Source organism: Bemisia tabaci, chromosome 1 (genome assembly GCF_918797505.1).
Source record: "Bemisia tabaci chromosome 1, PGI_BMITA_v3".
Classification (NCBI taxonomy): Eukaryota; Metazoa; Arthropoda; class Insecta; order Hemiptera; family Aleyrodidae; genus Bemisia; species Bemisia tabaci.
In genome coordinates this window covers 30,195,941-30,215,165 of record NC_092793.1, presented here as the reverse complement: position 1 = coordinate 30,215,165, position 19,225 = coordinate 30,195,941, and the positions used below count along the sequence as shown (strand labels likewise).

General features: G+C 38.6%; 1 protein-coding gene across 2 annotated transcripts in view; it reads left to right on the top strand.

Annotated features, from left to right (window-relative positions):
* LOC109041161 (uncharacterized) overlaps positions 1 to 19,225 on the top strand; it is a 174,036-nt gene that overhangs the window by 51,939 nt on the left and 102,872 nt on the right. The window contains exon 2 of one of the 2 annotated variants that reach the window (XM_019057382.2): positions 5,917 to 5,982. The exons of the other annotated variant lie outside the window; for it this stretch is intronic. Within the exon in view, the coding sequence (XP_018912927.2) occupies positions 5,917 to 5,982 (66 nt within the window). The remainder of the gene's footprint in view (positions 1 to 5,916; positions 5,983 to 19,225) is intronic. 2 annotated transcript variants of the gene reach the window in all.

Below are 19,225 nucleotides of genomic sequence, written 5' to 3'. Positions count from 1 at the left end.
TTCTTTTTGGTCGCAAATGGTCGGAAGGTTAGGTTTAAATATTACGGAGTGCATTTTTAAATGCTTTTTGACCCCCCTCCCCCTTTCCAACACTGAAGAATATAACGTGATTATTTTCCATCCAATTAAAAATAATCTTTCGAAAAAAAGTCAATTAATTTATATTGAACGAGCTTCTCATGTTTTTATGATGCACATAAGAAATATATTCTAGAACACCGCAGAAAAAAAATGTATGCACTTCTTTGGTGTGACGATTGACATTCATTATTCTATATTCTCCCAGGAAAGATGACTCAATTGCAAATCTGATAAGTTCTAGCAAGGTTGGCTCTTGTCAAGCAGTCGTGGTACGTGAAAGGTTCAGTCTCTATACCTCGCATTATTTTTTTTTACGTAGTAATCTTTTTGAAGCTTAATTGCTTGAAGGTTGCTTTGAATTATTTGGAGGACACGATTCATGACAGTAGCGACGTTATCGACGAAATTTATCTGCGAATTTCTCATTCTGAGCAGTCTTCTGCGCTGTTTTTTTTAATTGGAAGAAGGTATATTATTGACCAGAACCTTCAGAATTTAGTGCTGAAGCCCTATTACAGCTTGTACTTACTCGATCAGATCGCGTTGTGGAAATATATAATTAAACGTATTTTTTACGTGTTACCGATTTTAAAACAAATCTGTTTTAATATTCACAAATATAAACGCAGTGTTAAAAGTTAAGATGTTCTTCCTCGAGACAATCGGTTTTCATTTCATCGTCGTAGTTTTAAGTATTTTTTTGTCGGTTCAATTTGTGCTGAAAAAATCCGTCTCGATGACGCCAACACGTCAGCAATGATACGCCAAGGAAGAAGAAAAAAAAAACTAATTGAAAAAATACGGTGTTAATGTATGTATCTTGCATCTTGTTTTATTTATTTAAGTCCAAAAAAGGCACTGATCGAATATTCAAACACACCAAGATTCTATTCTCGGGAAAGGTAAAAGGCAAGAGGGAAGTTGCTGCAAAGAGGGCGTAGCGAGTCCAAAAAAAAAGGAAAGAAGAATCTGGCGCGCTGTCAGAGCTGGTGAGCTCGTTCAACCATCGTAAGAGCAAAGCTATTTGGGAGGAATCCAAATCGAGGAAACGAGGGAAATGGAATGCTATGAGTGGAGGAAGTTGAGAGAGTGGGAGGAAGGGAGGAGGGGAGGAGGGCATTTCGGCTGAAAACTGCCATACTTACAGCAAAAATCCGAAGAAATCATGCATAGTCTGAAACTGTCTCGTGATCGGTACTTTATCCGTAGAGGCAAGGGGGATGGAATACCTGTAATCGCACTGGAAAAAAAACACATTGGATCTAGAGTCCAGACTCTTGAAAACATTGACAAGAAAAGGGTCTCTCGATTCAAGCAGATCTAAGGTTAAATCAAAAGGAAATCCGCTCAAATTTAAGAGGCTTGGTTCTTGATTTAAGCTTAAATCTGATTGAATCAAGGGTATTTTTTCTTGTCGATGTTTTTAAGAGTCTAGACTCTAGATCCGATGTGTTTTTTTTCGAGTGCGCCAAAATTAAACCCAAAAACTTCCACTGTTGAAAAAACAACAACTTCCAAACCTTGCATTAAATATACTTTCACAGGCAGCAGATGTTTTGGAGTCAAATAGTTAGTTTTCACCGTTCGCTTGAAAGTAGACGATGTTCAGACTGAAATAAAACATCGGACTCTTTTCCTCCCTTTTTTTTAAAGAATTTGCAATGAGAAATTGATCTTATGTTTTTACTTTTTAACCCGTAGAGTTGGCTGAATGGTCCAGTAGATTCAAAAATGTTAAATGAGAAGTTTCGAAAACATTTTAAAATTGAGCACTTGGAACACTATTTGAGGTCCACGGGACTTAACCGACTGACTGCTGAGGAACCGGTTGAAAAGCAGGTACAAGGCATATATCCGCATACAAAATTCCACGTCTTGGGTCTGAAGTATGAATGTTCAGTTCTTGATAAAACTTTTGTAGGTATGCTTAAGGGAAAACTGGTGAAAATGACCAAATTCCGCGGTAAGGGGGAAGTGGGGGAGATGTGATGCGTCAATTTTACGATTAACATGATGTCCAAAAAGTGTCTAATGATTCTATGCAGGGCCGGATTAAGGGGGTGGCCACATGGGCCGCGGCCCATGAAGGCAAAATTAGGGGGCGGCAAATTTTGCAATTTTTTTTTAAATGCAGGTACAAAAAAATCGGATTCAGAATAAATTTACAAACAAGAAAAGGTGACAAAATCTCTCATTTCCTGAGAGTTCATTAATTTCTAATTTTGCTGTATTTCGGTGATACAAAAGACTGCGCACCTTTAATTAGTTGAGTTAAGAAAGAAACCAAACACGTAATTTGGCCTGGAGCGGCGCGGCGCAGAGAGAGAAATGATGACGAAGACTTGAGATGAAAAGGAGAAGCCCTCGGCGCGGCGGTCGGCATGTAACACATATTAGCGCCTACGAGACCGCATAAATACTTCACGCATTGCGTCAAACACAGTACGGTCAACAGCGATCGGCGCGCCGTGAAACGCACAGCGCCTACAAGACTACATGAATACTTCACGCATTGCGCCAAACACAGTGTGGTCAGCGCGGCACGGCGCGGCGGCGGAAGTTAAAATTATTAAACCACATTTATGTTTGTTCTTTCTTAATTTTTTAGTTCATTTCTTACAAATTACCTTGTCCACACAGAGATAGGTTTACGGAACTGAAGTTTCGCGCGAAGTTCCGTGAACTTTTGATAGTAGTGTTGACATGGCTTACGCAAAAAATGTGACCAACACGAGTGAACGCGTCTTATGCACCCATCTCCCTCCGGCACGTTCACTTGATGGTTTTTATTAATGTTTCAAAATGAATGAGAAGAGGGCGGCAAAATACAGGCGGCTCATGGGCGGCAATAAGTAGGTAAATCCGGTCATGATTCTATGATGCTGACTTGATTGCCCACGCCGTTGGATTTGCATTTACAGGATGTAAAGTTAACTGCGGGGGTAATAAAGGCAACATCTTGGGATCACCAGACGCATTTTTGACATCCTTAGCGCTGAAAAAGTATATTATTTCTTTCAGTGATATTTAACAATTAGGCGTTGTTGGTTAATTGTGCCTAGAGGACCTAAGAAGCAAGAATGAATTTATTCTACATTTATTAAATGTAGCAACTAATGCATATTTACCTTTTTCGACGGAGTGGAAAGGTATAAAAAGTAAATAAATTGAATAAAATAGACAACGGATGCGGCTTACTGATTGCGAAAAGTAAGAAAGAATTTTCTTGAGGTAGCGGTCCACAGTCGCTTTGATTTCATTCCGACTTTTTATCTCTCCTCTTTTTTACCCGATGCCCAGGTTTGGATTTTTTTTCTTCCCTCTTTTTCCATGAAAGAAACCGAGAGGCGAGGGCCGCGCGGCAGTAGATAGATAAGACATACCGCCCCACCGTTAGCACTCATAGCTTGAGAGGAGCTTTCCTTCCTCAGAAAAGGGCAAGAGCGGTAGGAGGCGGAGGGTGAAGGGGTGGGAACAAAAAATGAAAACGCAACGACTATTAGCCGGAAGAAAGTGGTTCAGGCGTAACTACTGGACGGCGATCTGTAGCCGCGTTTGATGCAATTTTAAGCCCACAGCCGCGGTTGCCAAGTTGCTCGGTTGACCACTTAATTCTCAAATGGATTCCTTACAAACTAGGCACATTCTATTCCGACAAACGCGTTGTGAAAGAACGGATCGGAGTTGAAAAATCTCCATTTTCGTCCCGCACAAAGAAAGAAAAAAGAAATGAAAGAAAATTAATGATGAAAAATGAAATAAATGAAACTAATGAAAAGAAATTAATATTTCTAGAGGGTACGCTCGATCGCGCTACCAAAATTGTGTGTTAATATAGGACGACACAATTTTGGCTAATAATGGCACACACGAGCTGTTGGTTTTTTTTGTTTTATTATTATTAGTTTTTCCTGTGTCAAATCAACCGAATCCTCAGGTTGAAATGACCATATTTTTGTGTTGAAAATTTGCAATCTCGTTGAAAATCAGCTCCGGTCCCCATGATTGAACTTGGGTCGTATGGGGGGTACACCAATGCGCTGGCCACTTGCAAGTCGCGACCTATGAGCAAGTGAGCATAGTGAGGAAAATAAGGGCACATGAGTTACCTAGGACGCTTACGTCATACTTCGATGTCTCGGAATGATCTACATTTTGGGTCGATTTAACAAAAATTGTGTCGAGTAACCAAATCCTTTGGGTTGATCTGACACAAAAAAGACTGACTGACTAAACACGAAAATTATTAACTGTGTAATGCTTGACGGTTTTCCAGTGACGGAAATTATGAAGGAAATCCTTGAAAAGTGTTGATTAAGTAGAAGATGTGACAGGCCCATTATGGGGATTAAAAATCCATGGGAATTTTTCCGGGAACACTCCTAGCAGCTCTTCAAAATGTGAGCGATTGCTGTAGGTATACGTAAACCCATGAGTGCGTTTTTTCCCGTCAAATTTCCCGGGAAAATAAATTTTAGCTGACATTCTCCGTTCCCGTTCGAGGAACTGAGAGGCAGCTAATTTGATTTTCAATCTATTTTTTTAGCTTGTCAATCGCCTGTCCAAAACTCATTACAATCGACTATCTAGAAACTTATTTCAGGAGGAAGAGTTGTCTTAAAATTTCCAACTTCATTGCATAAAAAAAAAAAAAAAAAAAAAAAAAAAAAAAAAAAAAAAAAAATCTGGGTCACATCTATTCGATTCAAAGAAAGTAGGCTCATCTAGAGGCTATCATCTATCAATGAAAGAAAAAATCATGAAAAGCGGCGTGGCAGGTCTCTTAACTGAATATTACAAAAAATAAATTCATGGGGAGTCTAAGAGCACATATATAATAATAACAACATTTTCTGTGTAGTATGAGAGCCAAGCGTAAGTATCGGTGGGGACCGAGCGCAGTCGAAGAGCCGAGATTATTGCACGAGGTATACGGAATCAAAATCCTCAAGTTAATATACCGCAATTTGTTTCCTTTTCTCCTTTGTTGCAATTGTCAACATTGAATGATGAACATTTATTACTGTCTCCTTCCTTTTTTATTTTGTCCCGTTTTTCATTTTGCCCTTTCACCTGACTCCACACGAGGGCTCCTGTTAACATAATTGCCGATTCGAACAAATATTGTCACATTTGAGAAAAAAATATATGAATATTTCTACCAAAAACCAACGAAATGTTGCTCAACTGCGACTAGGGTTCTTTGCAGCAGCGTTCATTTTTACTTGAAGTGATATCAGGCGTAGGATGTATGACTTTTGATCCTTGAACCACTGACGAGCAGCTTTACTTAAAAAACTCAGTGGATTCTCTTCACTTATTCAAAAATATTTTAGAAAATTACTTAAAAAATTAAGCATGGAAAGACATTTTTTAAAAGTCGCATCAAAGGTACCCATTTTTGGACATTAGTCATCAATACGCCAATTGTAACAAAAATTTCGATAAAAAAAAAACGGTAAGTATTTTCTGATTTCTTGGGCGATGGACATTCATTACAATCCACGTAATGATTTCGAAATCGAGTTAGTTTTGGAAAACCCATTAAAGATTTATAATAACCATTGGCAGGTGTGGCATAATATTATCTTTCGTTTGGAGAGGAGGAAAACTCAATATCGCTTCAGCCGATTAGATTTACTCCCTTTCTTTGTAATAAGAAAAAATATATTTTAACTTTTTCAATTACACACGAGGAAAACTTCTATACGAACTATTTTCAGCGGATCTAGACATAATGTACAAATTCATGTAGATAACCGACGCTGGAACTAGAATATGGCTAAAAATCTGTCTCGGCAACGGAATTACATGATGTCTTTTCTTTGATTATAGGCCCGGTCTTCGGGATCAATAACGGCACTTATGCTCTCACGGGCCGTCCAGAGGCCTAATTCTAAGGTAAATTGCCCAATCTTGATAAGCAAAATGTCCTTGCGATAGCTTCTTCTCATCATCATTCATCAAACACTTCATGTAGACAGTTAGTCAGAATTAATTCGTTAACTCAATGGCTGGAACTTCAGCCGGAAGCGAGTGGAAAATGTGGATAAAAACTCATTGTTTCGTTGAATGGATGAATGGCGAACTTACATAAATATTGCTGTGAACCTGCAGAATGAATGTCAATGAGTCTCATGAAGATTTTCATTCTTGCTCATCAAAAAGTTCTCAATATTTAATACATAACTCGCTTTAATTTTTCTAGCAGCGTTGTCATATTTTGCTTTTAGTGACTCTCATTTATTGTATCAAATATTGCTCATTGTAAAATTGTATCATTTCTTACTATTAGGTCAATTTATCTGTTCTGTGGGTCTTTGATGGCAGGTTCTCGTCAACACATAAGTTTAATTATATTTTCTAAAAAAAAATGTAGATTAGTTTCGCTGTTTGTATATTTTAAAATGATAGGAGGTTACATTACTTTTTTTTCTTTGTCTCCTATCTATTCTTTTTTCACTAGGTTTGTGAGCATTTGCCGGACTTTTAACGAATTCTGGGAAAAGGATAAAAGCAGAGATCAGTCACTATCGAAAAGTTCTGTCCCTGATTTCTCCCTTTCTGTCTGTTTTATGTAATTTTGAACACCTCCCAAAAGAAATTATTTTTCTTCCGCTGGCAAGTATAATAATTAACAGACTTACCTTAGAATAATGAAACTTTTCAGAAGTTTAATACGATCAGCCATAAACCGAACCTAAATCATTATCAAATAGAAAATAATATGCAATTTCATTTACTCTCTGACGATTAGCGCTCTCTGGCGGCACACTAGTGATCCACACGCCGAGGTTTTCCCCTCTTCTTCCTGCTTTTTTCATAGAAGGACCATCGCGCGTCCCCTACCGGTCTATCTGGTAATACCTCCAATTCCTTTGTGTCAATCCACAATCGCTTAGGAATTTACGAAAGCGCCGGCGCTTAGAGATTTACATTTTAGTTTTCGAGATTTGATTTCTCTGTTATCTGTTCCACTCCTGGCCCTTTCCTGACTTTTTTTGGTGCACTGAGTGACCTTTCACGTCAAACCTACGGGACCAATAGACGTGTGTCCCCCTTGTGATACTGTGATGTGTGATACATGATTCTCCAATGGTTTTCAAAGAGGAATTCGAATCTAAGATTAGTAGATTTTGACGTGACACCTTCGCGGAAGAATTTTCTCATGGACTTAACCCTCTATGACATGCTGTTACTTGTGCGTAATAAAACATTTTTTTGTTGTTTTTTATTAAAAATGGGACTATTTTACTGAGACATGATGTTGCAAATTTTCTTCAATCTTTCCATTTTTGGAAAAATGATCACCAAAATTTCGAGCAAAAAATGGGGGCATTGTGTCCCGTTAACTTAAACTTAATTCCGAAACTTAATTCATGCTATAGAGGGCTAATATGAAAAATTCGAAATAAAATGTGGCTTTTTATTTATATTAAATATTGGTTCTATTACATTGCAACGATTGAGTGCTGTAATGACAGTAAATGAACCATTTGAAATGTAAGAGTAATAATTTTGATTCTCTAGGCTATTCCATTTTTGCGATTTATTTTTCCGAAGTATGACTGAGGGACTCCCGATTGTGCCGTGAAATTTCTCCGAAAAAATTTCCCGCCACATGAATCTCATAAATGCACGTATTTCTATCAAACGGAACTATGTGCATTAGGACATGAACCCTGAGACCCGTAAGAATGCATGCATAACGGGGCTCATGTCTTAATACACATAGTTCCGTTTGATAGGAATACGTCCAAATGCAGTGCTGAGATAGTGCAAAAGTGCACGTGACGGCAACCTTGGTGCAGTTTGACAAATCCTGGGAACGCCGCGCGCTGCACTGTCTAGAATCAATCGAATAATTCTCTACCCATTATATTCTCATGTCTCGTACTTTCCTCCTCCCTCCAGATTTATGATTCAACTCCCAGCTGAAATTTTATTCGTCGCTCAGAAAATTTCCCTTTCAAAGGACGCAGCTGTATTTCATTTTTGTCAACAGAGAATTCACTCTCAGGATATTTGCCTCTCTCTCGTTACCTTTTCGTGTAGATATTACCTGTGCTATAAGAGTACTCTCCTTTATAGTTTTGTCGCAGCTCATATTCTATGAGTTATTTTGAGATCAAATTGGTGCATAGCGACCTCTCTGTGATTTGACGAATAAGTAGCAATAACCGAGTGCTTCCAGCATACAGGCAGGTAAGGGAAATTCAGTTGAAAACTAGCAAATGTACATATTGGTTCCGAGGTGAATCATTACTGAGGGCTCTCTGACCCTCCATTTCTATTTTTTTTCACAGTTCGTTCTACCGTTCTCTTGGGCCCGATTCCCATGTTACCTGTGTTTATCGACAGGTGATAGAGATAGACCCTACATGAGCCCGCGTTCTATTTAGATTGTAGAAATGCGATCCAGGTTTTTTTTTATATTAAGTGATAAAGTTGTGAATTCTCTCATTTAAACGATAATGTAAATTTTTAAAAATATAGTTAGTTAGTTAGTTAGTATATTTTGAGACATTCAGCGTCACAGGCTATTAATGCTTAATCTATTGTCACAGTATATACGAACGGTCTATTGTGCCGATTTTTATCATTTTTGATGCTTTTGATAGGATATATTTCCTATATGAGCTGGCTCTTTTCAGCCTAGAGGCTCGCAAAACGGATCCGAGGAGGAGCGAGGCACTCTTTGGTGTTGGGCCGTCTTGTGGCTAAGGGATTTAGCCGTCTGGTATTATCATGCAACCCTTTGAACCCCCGAATATTGAAGCAAGGCCTGTCCTTTTGCTTTGGTCTCGATATTTTTGATGTCGGTGAAGTGAAGCAGCAGAAAAGATAAAAAAATAGAATAAATAAAAAATATCTCTACTGAAAAAATGAAAGTACAAAAGGAAATGGATCGAATAGAATGGAAAGGGGCTATATTTTTTGGCAATCATAGTATGTGCTTGTTGGGTGGCTGGTAGGGATGTGGTTTTTGGTGTGCTGAGTTGATTGCACCGATAGAAAATCTGAGATGGAGGATGGAATCTACTGCAGTAACCTAGCCCCCTCATCTCAGATTGACTTGGTTTCTCTCGGATGCAGAAGAGAAGAGTCATTGAGAACAAAAATAATGTTTTTAGAGCAAACGTGACTTATTTTTCTTGGATTCGAAGAGAAAGAGCTCTCATCCTTTATTGAAATTAAAATCTAAAGTTTTGAGAGTTAGAGTTAAAGTTCAGATAAACCACTTCTTTGTAAGAAAGAAGAAAAATCCCTTGATCTCTTGCTATTGAACTCGATTCAAATGTATTCTATCCCGTCGAAAAATCCCTCACTGCGAAGTGAGTCGCAACTCTGAGAGTGGCAACGTGGAAGTTGGTCGCACAAAATCACTCAGAGCTCCAGCTGTTGTGCTGCATCGGAATAAGGCGGGAGCGTTAGCGAAGTCCTTTACTTCTTCTTTAATTGAAACAGGAAACATCGTACTTATTCCTGAGCAGCCAAACCACGCTGTTTCGGGCTCCACGCACGTTCTGCGCCCGCTTTCGTAAAGAGGTTAGGAACGTGGAGCAGTCGGAACACGTGAGGATGCTCAGCTCGGTGTTGCTCGAAATTGAGCAGAAATAGCTCAATTTTCTGCAATGAGTACCGGATCTTTTGTGCGCTTGTGGTAACTTACCCCCATATTTGGCTCCTCTTAAGCGCGCTCCAAGTTGGATGTGTCTGTGCTGCATCGGCAGTTCGCCATCTTAAATTTAATTCTCTTCGGAACTGAAGTTATGCTCCGTTCGATTTTCTACTTGTGCTCTTAACTTTTTTCCCTTGGTTTCATATTTCAGCCGCGTTCCGAAGGTAGGAAATAGGCTATTGTCAATGCATACGGGAGATTCTTATATCGACGGTTCGAGATGCGCTTTCAAATAATTGCGCTATATTGTTTGTGGATGAATTTTCTATAGGGGCAAAAATTAGTGAGTAAGGTGAAAAATCATTATTTTTCAATACTCAATGCTGTACAATACTCAAAGGATATGTGCGATGTGCAGTATCAGCTCAAAATTTCATCTTCAAACGGTGTGAGGGTAGATTTTCTTGACAATTTCATTTTGAGTTAGGTTTAGATACAGCTATACCATTCCCTTTATTGACCCCTAAATTGACCGAAGACTTGTTAAAAAAAACGTGGTCCGCGGGTTATAGGGGGCCGGTACATACGAGCTATAGATATAGGTCTACAAATGTATCGTATAAAAAAGAGTTAAACATCAAATAGAAATACAAAAGAAGAAATCAAATTTGGGTTATTCAATTTTTTTTATTTGTTTCTCTTTTATTTGTTTTGGACGACTACCCCTAAAAATCTCGAGCCGGGTCAAATTGACCCTACGCCTCTGGGGCCTATGAGGCCGATACATAGGAGCTTTTGATGTAGATCTAAAAATACACCCTAAAAAAAGAATATCGCATCAAACTGAAGAAAAAGAAAATCGAGTGTCAAAACAGCCAGAGATAGGAGACACGTATTCTTGGCTCCTTTCTAAAATATTTTCTCTCGAATCTGCGGGACACCTCACTAGCAGCATAGATCGGAGCGTTGCGAATTCATGCCTTGCGCCGTAGCGCCTTCAATTTTGTAGATGTCACACGGACATCCACCGAGCACGAATAGTTGTATCTCTGCGCCGCGTCGTCATCAACGCGCGTACTTTCCCTTGCTTGTATTCTATTGTTTTGAAGCAAATGATACATCGATCCACTATCGAAAGCGATTCATGCGTCGTCGGTTTTCTCTTCTGGAGACTCATACTAAAAATAACTCGGCACAAATGGATTAAATCTAAAGGAACTATGCACATTGGTTATGCGTTTTTCATAGTAGTTCCTTTTGATTAAATTCGCTCGAGCACAGTTCCTATAAGGAAAAAAAGGAGCCCAATTGGATATTAGGAGGATCCTAGGAACCGGAGCTCGCTTCTTATCGCAACTACGAGGATTCCTTAATCGCTACTTTTCACCCCCGCGCTTCCCCCTCCTCCCCCTCCGCCCATAAAAACCCGCCGAAATCCCCTCTAGTCTGCTCATCAGTGTGACTTTGGTCCTTTTATCTTATGTCTCGGAAAATAAACAGCTCCTTTTATCGCCACTTCCTTTATTCCTTTTTAAATCGCTTTCCTCCTCAATTTTCTCTTAGCTCTTTACAGCGGATCAGCTCTTCAAGCCACCGAATTGGCCTTCGTGGGTGAACTGATCATCGAATCAAACCCCGCTCCACCTCATCCCCCTCTCTTGTTATTTCTCCTCAACCGCACTCATTTCCTTTTATCCTGAATCTTTCCTTGTTCACTTACACACGCTACAGAAGTTTCTTTTTTCAAATGTCACCCTTCCCTATTTTCGTTAAGTGATTTTGATCCACGAAAAAGAACTCTGACAAAAAAATATGGCAACTTTTACCAGAAGTCATTGTTTCCCGGACGGAAAAACATAACTCCAGAGGCGGATCCAGCACTTTGGCAACACCAGATTTTCTCCATTCAAACCTATGCTAAATAATCGATTATTTTCGGTGCACCTGGCCCCTCCAAGAATCGATAAATTTCCATGTGTTTAAATGGAGGCAAGACAATGTTGCCAATATGCTGGATCCGCCAATGCGTAACTCCATTCCAAGGTGGTAAAATTGACTCGCACGCATTCAATTTTTAGAAGAATGTACCTTTATAGTTTTCCTCCAAAGGTTGTCTAATTTTTGCATGAAAGCAGAAAAAAAAATCAGTAAAATCGTTTTTCAGAAATTCCCAAAATTCTCCTGGTAAAAATACAATTTGCGAAGGAAATTTTGGCAACATTGGAATTTAGTTACTTTTTTCGTGAGGGAAACGACAAAGTAAGGTAAACACTATCATGAGTCTACTTCTTTTTTAGCATGGTGATATCGGAGGGTGAAGATAACCATGCATCCAGTACCATCCATCATACTTTTGGTGAATACGACTAGAGTTACGGCGTTTGCTTCCATAAAGTGTCTCTTGGTGATTATCATACTTATAACATCGCACCTCAAACTATACTTGTTTTTCAGTGTAAAACTTTTAGATCAATCGGAAAGCAGCCCGCAACTTACCCTGCTACAAAAGTAGAAATGAGGGGCTTGGAGGACAATGCGCATAAGTGCAGTTTTTAATATTTCGAGAAATATGTGTCTGAAATTTCGAAACTACACGGATCCTTACGGCGGAAGGAAAGTTCAAACTGAATTTTTGATGCTTAAAAGTAGGAGTTCCGGACAGAACTTTTCACAGGCTATGCTTTAAGAATTGTTTTACTTGAAATCATTAATATTTCAATTTTTTCAAAAACTGCACTTATGCGCCTTGTCCTCCAATCCCCTCGAATTATCTCTCTCCATGCAGGGACTCCAAGAATCTCGAGCACCTCCAACTCCACAAAATTCGTGAGCCCGGACCGTGATTTAGCTCCGGTGAAAAGATGCTGATGTGACGACGGAATTTTGAATGGGTGGGGCACGAGAGGGTGCGCGTGGACAAATTTTGAAGGGGGTCATTAAATATGCAGGCATATCGTTATAAATGATTTTCCCCCGGTGCACCGACAGCCATAAGCCTGAGAATTATTATGGAGGAGGAGCGGCGGCAAAAATGATCTCGTTAACCGAGGAATAAAATATGAGCGGAACAATCGAGCGAACCCACTAACCGGTGCCCCTTTTCCCTCACAGTCCCCCCAAAGCCACCCCCTTTGAATGTGCCCCAGCAGTCCCTCCTTCTCGTCGGTGTAAATAGCATCTTCTCTCGATGTCTCCTGCCCGCTGTGAACTCCTTGACACGAGGAGTGATTGCTTTTTTGATTTATTTGGTAATTAGACTGTTAATTGCACCCTGAAAGAGTTGGTAGAGCTCACGTTGAAAAAATAGGTTATTTCCGGGGTGCCGCCCTTTCAAAGTTCTTAACACAGTCATGCCACATTTTTTTAACATTCATGATGTGTCCTTTCAAAAAGACAAACTGAATCGAGTTCAGCAGATAGGAAGCAAATTGTTGTGGAACATAAAGGATGTGCTTTTTGCGTCCTTCATTTTGTATTCCCTCTAAACGAAATATCTGAGTACAGTTTCAGTGATACAACACAGTGTAGCAAGATTTCAGGTTAGAGTAAGCGTAAGGTTGTGTAAGATGCGATTTTTGTTTTTTCAACTAAAACCTAGATTGCAACAAATATTGCAGATCGGCACGCGACATGGAATTGGTCCGCGTAAAATAATAACAAAAAATGTGTCCCAACTCACAGAACTGCATTTCTTTAAGAAGCTAAGGCATGAAATAACGGTTTTTGCGGTTGAAATTGACTTCAATACTGATTATATGAAAAGATGCATGCGTTTACACATACGGAAGTGATGTGTGGACGGTCGACTCTAAAAGACTGAAGTATCTAAGTTGTCAAGGGATTCTTGGTGGAAACAGATAGAACATACTGCATTCCGCTGCAAATCCTGTTCTCACCTTTCTGCGAAACTCACAGCTGAAAATAATGTTGAAAGCAATAAATTCTTTCAGAGAATGTTCCGAGGTTTCCGGTGCCATAGCCAGAATGTTTTTTAATAAACATTTATGTATTTATTTTTCGTCCCCGCAAAGGGCAGAGATGGGAGTTAATTCGTGTACCACAAAGTCATAGGGGTATTGTTGTTTTATTGTTTTACGCGGACAAACTACATGTCGCGTTCCGGTCTGTCTCTTTGTTCTGGACGGCCGACGCGGCGTTGTCGCATCCGGTTTTCTCGAATAGACTGTAAGTTGACTGTAGTTCGAATTTCATTACGGAGTAGATCCCGTTGCACAGTGGTTCTCTGTAGATCAGAAAACTTTTTTTTTTGGATTTGAAAATATTATTTTTCCGACACGGATGGTTTTTAACTTATCCATTTACGTATTTCCTGTAGTTTTGTAAAAATAACCATCAATAATACTGTATGTGAAATATTGAATGATAAGCTTCAAGTGTGACGTGTGATGGTGAAGGATAATGCTGCCCTCTCCAATAATCCTCCACGGCACAGAATTTCTCCAGAATGCTGTAGATGGAAAAACACGGAGCAGCTCGAAAGAAACTGCCGATATGCCGATTTCCTGTTTCTTCCCAAATCTCCAAATCTGATCCCAAACCTCATACAAAATTTCAATATGTTGAGCAATTGCAATACGGACGTGTATTGTGTACTCCTCTCAGTTTGAGAGGATGACTGCTTTGAAAGCAGAGTTTTGGGAGCCTGAAATTTTTTTCATAAGTTTCTCGAGGTCGATTCAAACTGAGAGAGACTGCTTGAATTATACCCCATTGCCTTTCCTCTATGTCCTCGGTGCAATTTTCACATCAAAATTTTCTCATGTTATTTACATTATGTAATAGACTCGTTATGATAAGTGAGCTGTAAGACTATTGCTTGAGATACCCCGTGACTTTTACCGATCCTACTTATTTTGTTTGTGTTTATCAAGGTTTTTCATTTAATCTTTGAAGAGCAACCATTGTGCGATGGTTTACTGAGCAATTTTATAGTCGTTGTTTCCTCCGAGTAGCCACTACTTGTGTGCATCCTATTCACTTGTCACTTTAGAGGGTTTCAAAACTCCATCTCACACACTCCGACCCCACAACCCGCTCTTCAATCGCTGCCAGATTGCATCAAAACATGCAGGTTTCCTAAAAGTTAAAGTAAAAAAGTATGAAATATAAAGAAATAAAAGATGTATACTGGAAAAAAATACAAAACTCTCCTCTATTTAAAAAAAATCCAAAGTACAGGTCTCATATTTTTCAAAAATATCAGCTCTCGACTTCAAAAGTGCTCACTCATTCTGAGAGATGGATTTTTCAATTTTGTTTCGTTGTATAGCAGGGAAATCGGGACAATGTATTTTTTCAAGGCAAGATACATTATAAAGTATCTCCCTTTTCTGATCTGGATGAAAGAGCGGCAATACATTTTTTTTACCTCATTAAGTACTTAATCCTTAGTTGGTCCAATTTTACAAATGCAAATATTAGCATTTCTTAAGTAGCTTTTTATTATTATCATATTTATTTTTACTCGTCCATTGATTTGCCTTTTATTTATTTATTTAATTTGTGAATGTAAAACATCTCAATTAATCCTCAAGAATGACGTTCACATGTAACGTTCGATCTTCTTTAGATCCGCAACACCAAATAAGTTGCCTCTTGTGAAAACGTCCGTTTTCCAATACGGGGCTTTATAATTGCATCAGTGGTTTCTCTTGCCCCATGACACTGATGAATAAGATCGATCTCTTTAGTAAACATTTAATTATACTTAGGGGATTTTTGTCTACATTTCTAACGTCTTATACAATCTCGTGTCTGTAAGTTGAAACGAAATCGTCCACTCAAATTCTGAAAAACTGTATCGGACATCGGACGCTTTCGCAAGAGCCGATTCAATTAGACCCCTCCTACTCTTTTCTAAAACAACTAACTTTCCCAAGTTACTGCGACCGAGCTTTTCCAGCACCGAGTTGCAGGCGTTTACGACTTGTTTATCCTTAATCTCATCCAGTTGAAGCAAATAACAAGATAAACACCATCCAGTAAAATAAATATCCCCATGATTTGCAAAAGTAAATGCCTTTTTTTGTCCCTACTCGACGAGGTAGGCAAATACAATCACAGGAATTGCTATGGTGGTGTCGATCGGGCTGCATTTTGTAATAGGAATTTGCTAGCGTTGTGATTCAGTTTGTTTTTGATTACTTGCAACAACAACAAATAAATAAATAAAAAGAAGAAGAGAGAAATTAAATGGCTTCTATTTATAACAAAGAAACTCAGAAAAGAGAAGAAAATATTTCGTGGACCAGGCTGAATTAAAAAAAAAAAAAAAAAAAAAAAAAAAAAAGCATGGAATGTTTCACTCAGTGATCCAAGAGTTTGCAGCTATTCAAATGGGAAAACTGCAAAAAAAAACCCGGCTCCGGACGACGGAAGCTAGATAGAGAGAGAACTAGGTCCTACAACCTGGCGTCCACTCACGAAAAACAGGCCTGAGCTGTGACCTGATTTTTTTGCGAGTGGATGCCAAGTTTTGGGCCCCAGTTCTCTCTTATTCTATTTTACATCGCTGAGAGTCATATATTTGAGTATTAATTTGTTTTATCATGGAAGCATTTTCCTTATTTTTACGGATGATATTGCCTTAGAATTTGAGCGGAGCGTCTCTATAGTTAGTCTTTAATTTTTGTTTTTAACCTTGTGTCCGCGTAATTTTATTTTCGTCTCTCTATATATACTTGCTACGTTGAAGGGCTACGACTGTGTACTCAATTTTTTTAGGTATTAATTCAGTTTTACCAAAAATATTAATTTTATCGAGAGAACATCATTGAAATGTGTTTATTGATCTACTTTCAGTTATTTTATAATAAAACTAAGAGTCTCATAATCTTATAAATACCAACATGGCAATGCTAATAGCTTCTTTCATCTGCAAAATGTCCAAGTTTGACATCGTGTGAATAAAGTCATCAGCAAATTATTGACGCACCTGTGAACAATGAGGTAAAGTGAGAAAAATTAAAAGATAATTAACAAAAAGAAACTACTCTTACGGTATGCATTGCCGCGGTAGCATCTCATCGGGCTCCAGCATTAAGATCGCCTTCAAATCCTGCGATACTTCCACCACGACAAGGAAGTTAAAATAGTCGCATTACAAGTACTGCTCCTTCCAAGCATACGCTCCATTGCTGGCCTCAATTTGGTAGTGGCAAAGCGAAGAGTTTAGAGAGAAGAAAAGAAAAGAAAAGAAGAGAGAGAGAAAAGAATTTTTAGGTTTAATCCTGATTGCACTTGTGTATTGTGTTCACTTTATGGTTCTCAAATCATAGAAATTCCTTAGGGCTTTTCAGACGGTTATGCTAGCCTCCTTGGTATTGCATAGGTTTCCATGTTTTCTTTCATTTAAGGTTCGTTCATTACTGAAGCTCACATTTAATTTTCTCTGGTAGTTTAACCTATATCACTAGTAAAGACATGGTGTAAGGAACACGTCGATCATGGATGGCCAGTGCGATGGATTTCGTAATGCTCTGTGCTTTTAAAATGTGATATCTCTATTACTATTTAACTTCCCGGTAGAAACTCTGTATATTAGCATGTTTCTTGATTTTTTTTACCAATTTATCACCTGCAATCATACATAAACATGGATTTTTGCCGCTCTGTACTTAACCCTTTGTTGCACGGAAAAAAAAAAATTCATTTTTTTAAAAAAAATGTTATGGTTCAAATTTAATGATAAAGATAAGCACATAAAACGCTTCAAAATTTTTTTTCATCCCTTCTGAAAAATTCTGTAGGGGTAGGAAAAGTGGTAGAACTGTCATACCACCGCACACTGACGTTCCAGGTTTGTCATTGTGCGGTGGTATAACTGTCATACCACTTTGCTGACCACATTGGATTTTAGTACATAGAGTACATTTGTATGTATGTATGATTTCAACTTTCTAATTTTAGTAATATCGATTATCACATATATCATTTTTGGGTCAGGTTTAGGAGGGGAGGGGGGGGGGTTCCAGCGAGTGGAGAACGGCAGTCAAGATGAAAATAAATATAAAAAAAAAATCAAAATTGAAATTTCAAACATAAGCAAAATTTTTTTTAAATTAATATGAAAAAGGTCAAAATCCAAAAACTTTGTGACTACACAGAATTAGGGTGGAAGGAATGGGGGAAAAGAAGAAAAAGAAAAAGGGGTGTATATTTGAAGTTCCAGGGGAAACTTATTTTTTTGTGGGAGGGGGGGCAGGAAAAAACTAAAGAATATTTGTGGTCAATAAAGAGTGGCATGTGAGGTATCATTTTCTGGGTCATTTTGGTAGTAGATTTAATGTATGAAGTCAGAACAGCCACCCCCCCCCCTCCACAGTCAAAGATACTGCCCCGAATTCAATATATCTGACTTTGAAAGGCAGGAGGGTGCATTTTGTAAATTTTTACGTGATTACGCAAGTGAGATATCAATTCTTATGAAATTTTGGTCCAAAATTCCATATAAGGATTCAGAATTTCATATAAGAAGTCATAATAGCCCCCCGGTCAACGAAAAAGCCCCAAATCAAAGATGGCGACTAAATTTGAAAGGCAGAAGGGTGCATTTTTTTTAAAAATTTTACGTTTTTAGGCAAGTGAGGTATCAATTCTGATGTAAATTTGGTCGTCGATTTCAAATGTGAAGTCATAAAAGCCCTCTAATCCACAACAGTGCCCCAAATCCAAGATGGCGGCCGAATTTGAAATACAGCAAGGTGTATTTTTTAAAGTTTTACTTGATCAGACACCTGAAATATCAATTCTGATGTACCTTTTTTCGTAAATTTTATATGTAGTCATAAATGCCTCCCGGTCGAAGGGGGTACCCTAAATCCAAGATGGTGGCCAAATCTAAAAGGCAGGAGGGTGCATTTTTTGAAATTATAAGTGATTAGGCAAGTTAGGTATCAATTCCAATGTCACTTTGGTCACCCACATTATATATAAAGTCATAACACCCCCACCAACCAACCCCCCCCCCCCCCCCGGTCAAAGAGGGTGTCCCAAAAGCCAAGATGGCGGTCAAATTTGAAAGGCAGGAGGGTGTTTTTTTTAAATTCTTACGTGATCAGACATCTGATATCAATATCAGATATCAATTCTGATAAGATTTTTGTTGTGAATTTCATATATGAAGTCATAAAGGCCTCCTTTTCAAAGGGGTACCCTAAATCCAAGATGGCTGCCAATTTTGAAAGGTAGGAGGGAGCATTTTTTGGATTTTATGTGATTAGACAAGTTAGATTTCAATTCTTATATCACTTTAGTCGCACATTACAAGCATGCAGTCATGAAAAAACCCCGGTCAAAGAGGGTGCCCCAAATCCAAGATGGCGACTGAATTTGAGAGGTAGTAGCTTCACCCTTCACCCGAGAAATACGCTTAGGACAAGGAAATGTCGGTTCTCGAGTGACATTGGGATCAAAACTTGAAACGGGGAGAAAGATTTCCTCGAGAATGCACAGAAAATTGAGTTATCTACAAAATGCTGTGTGTGCGGTGGTATAACTGTC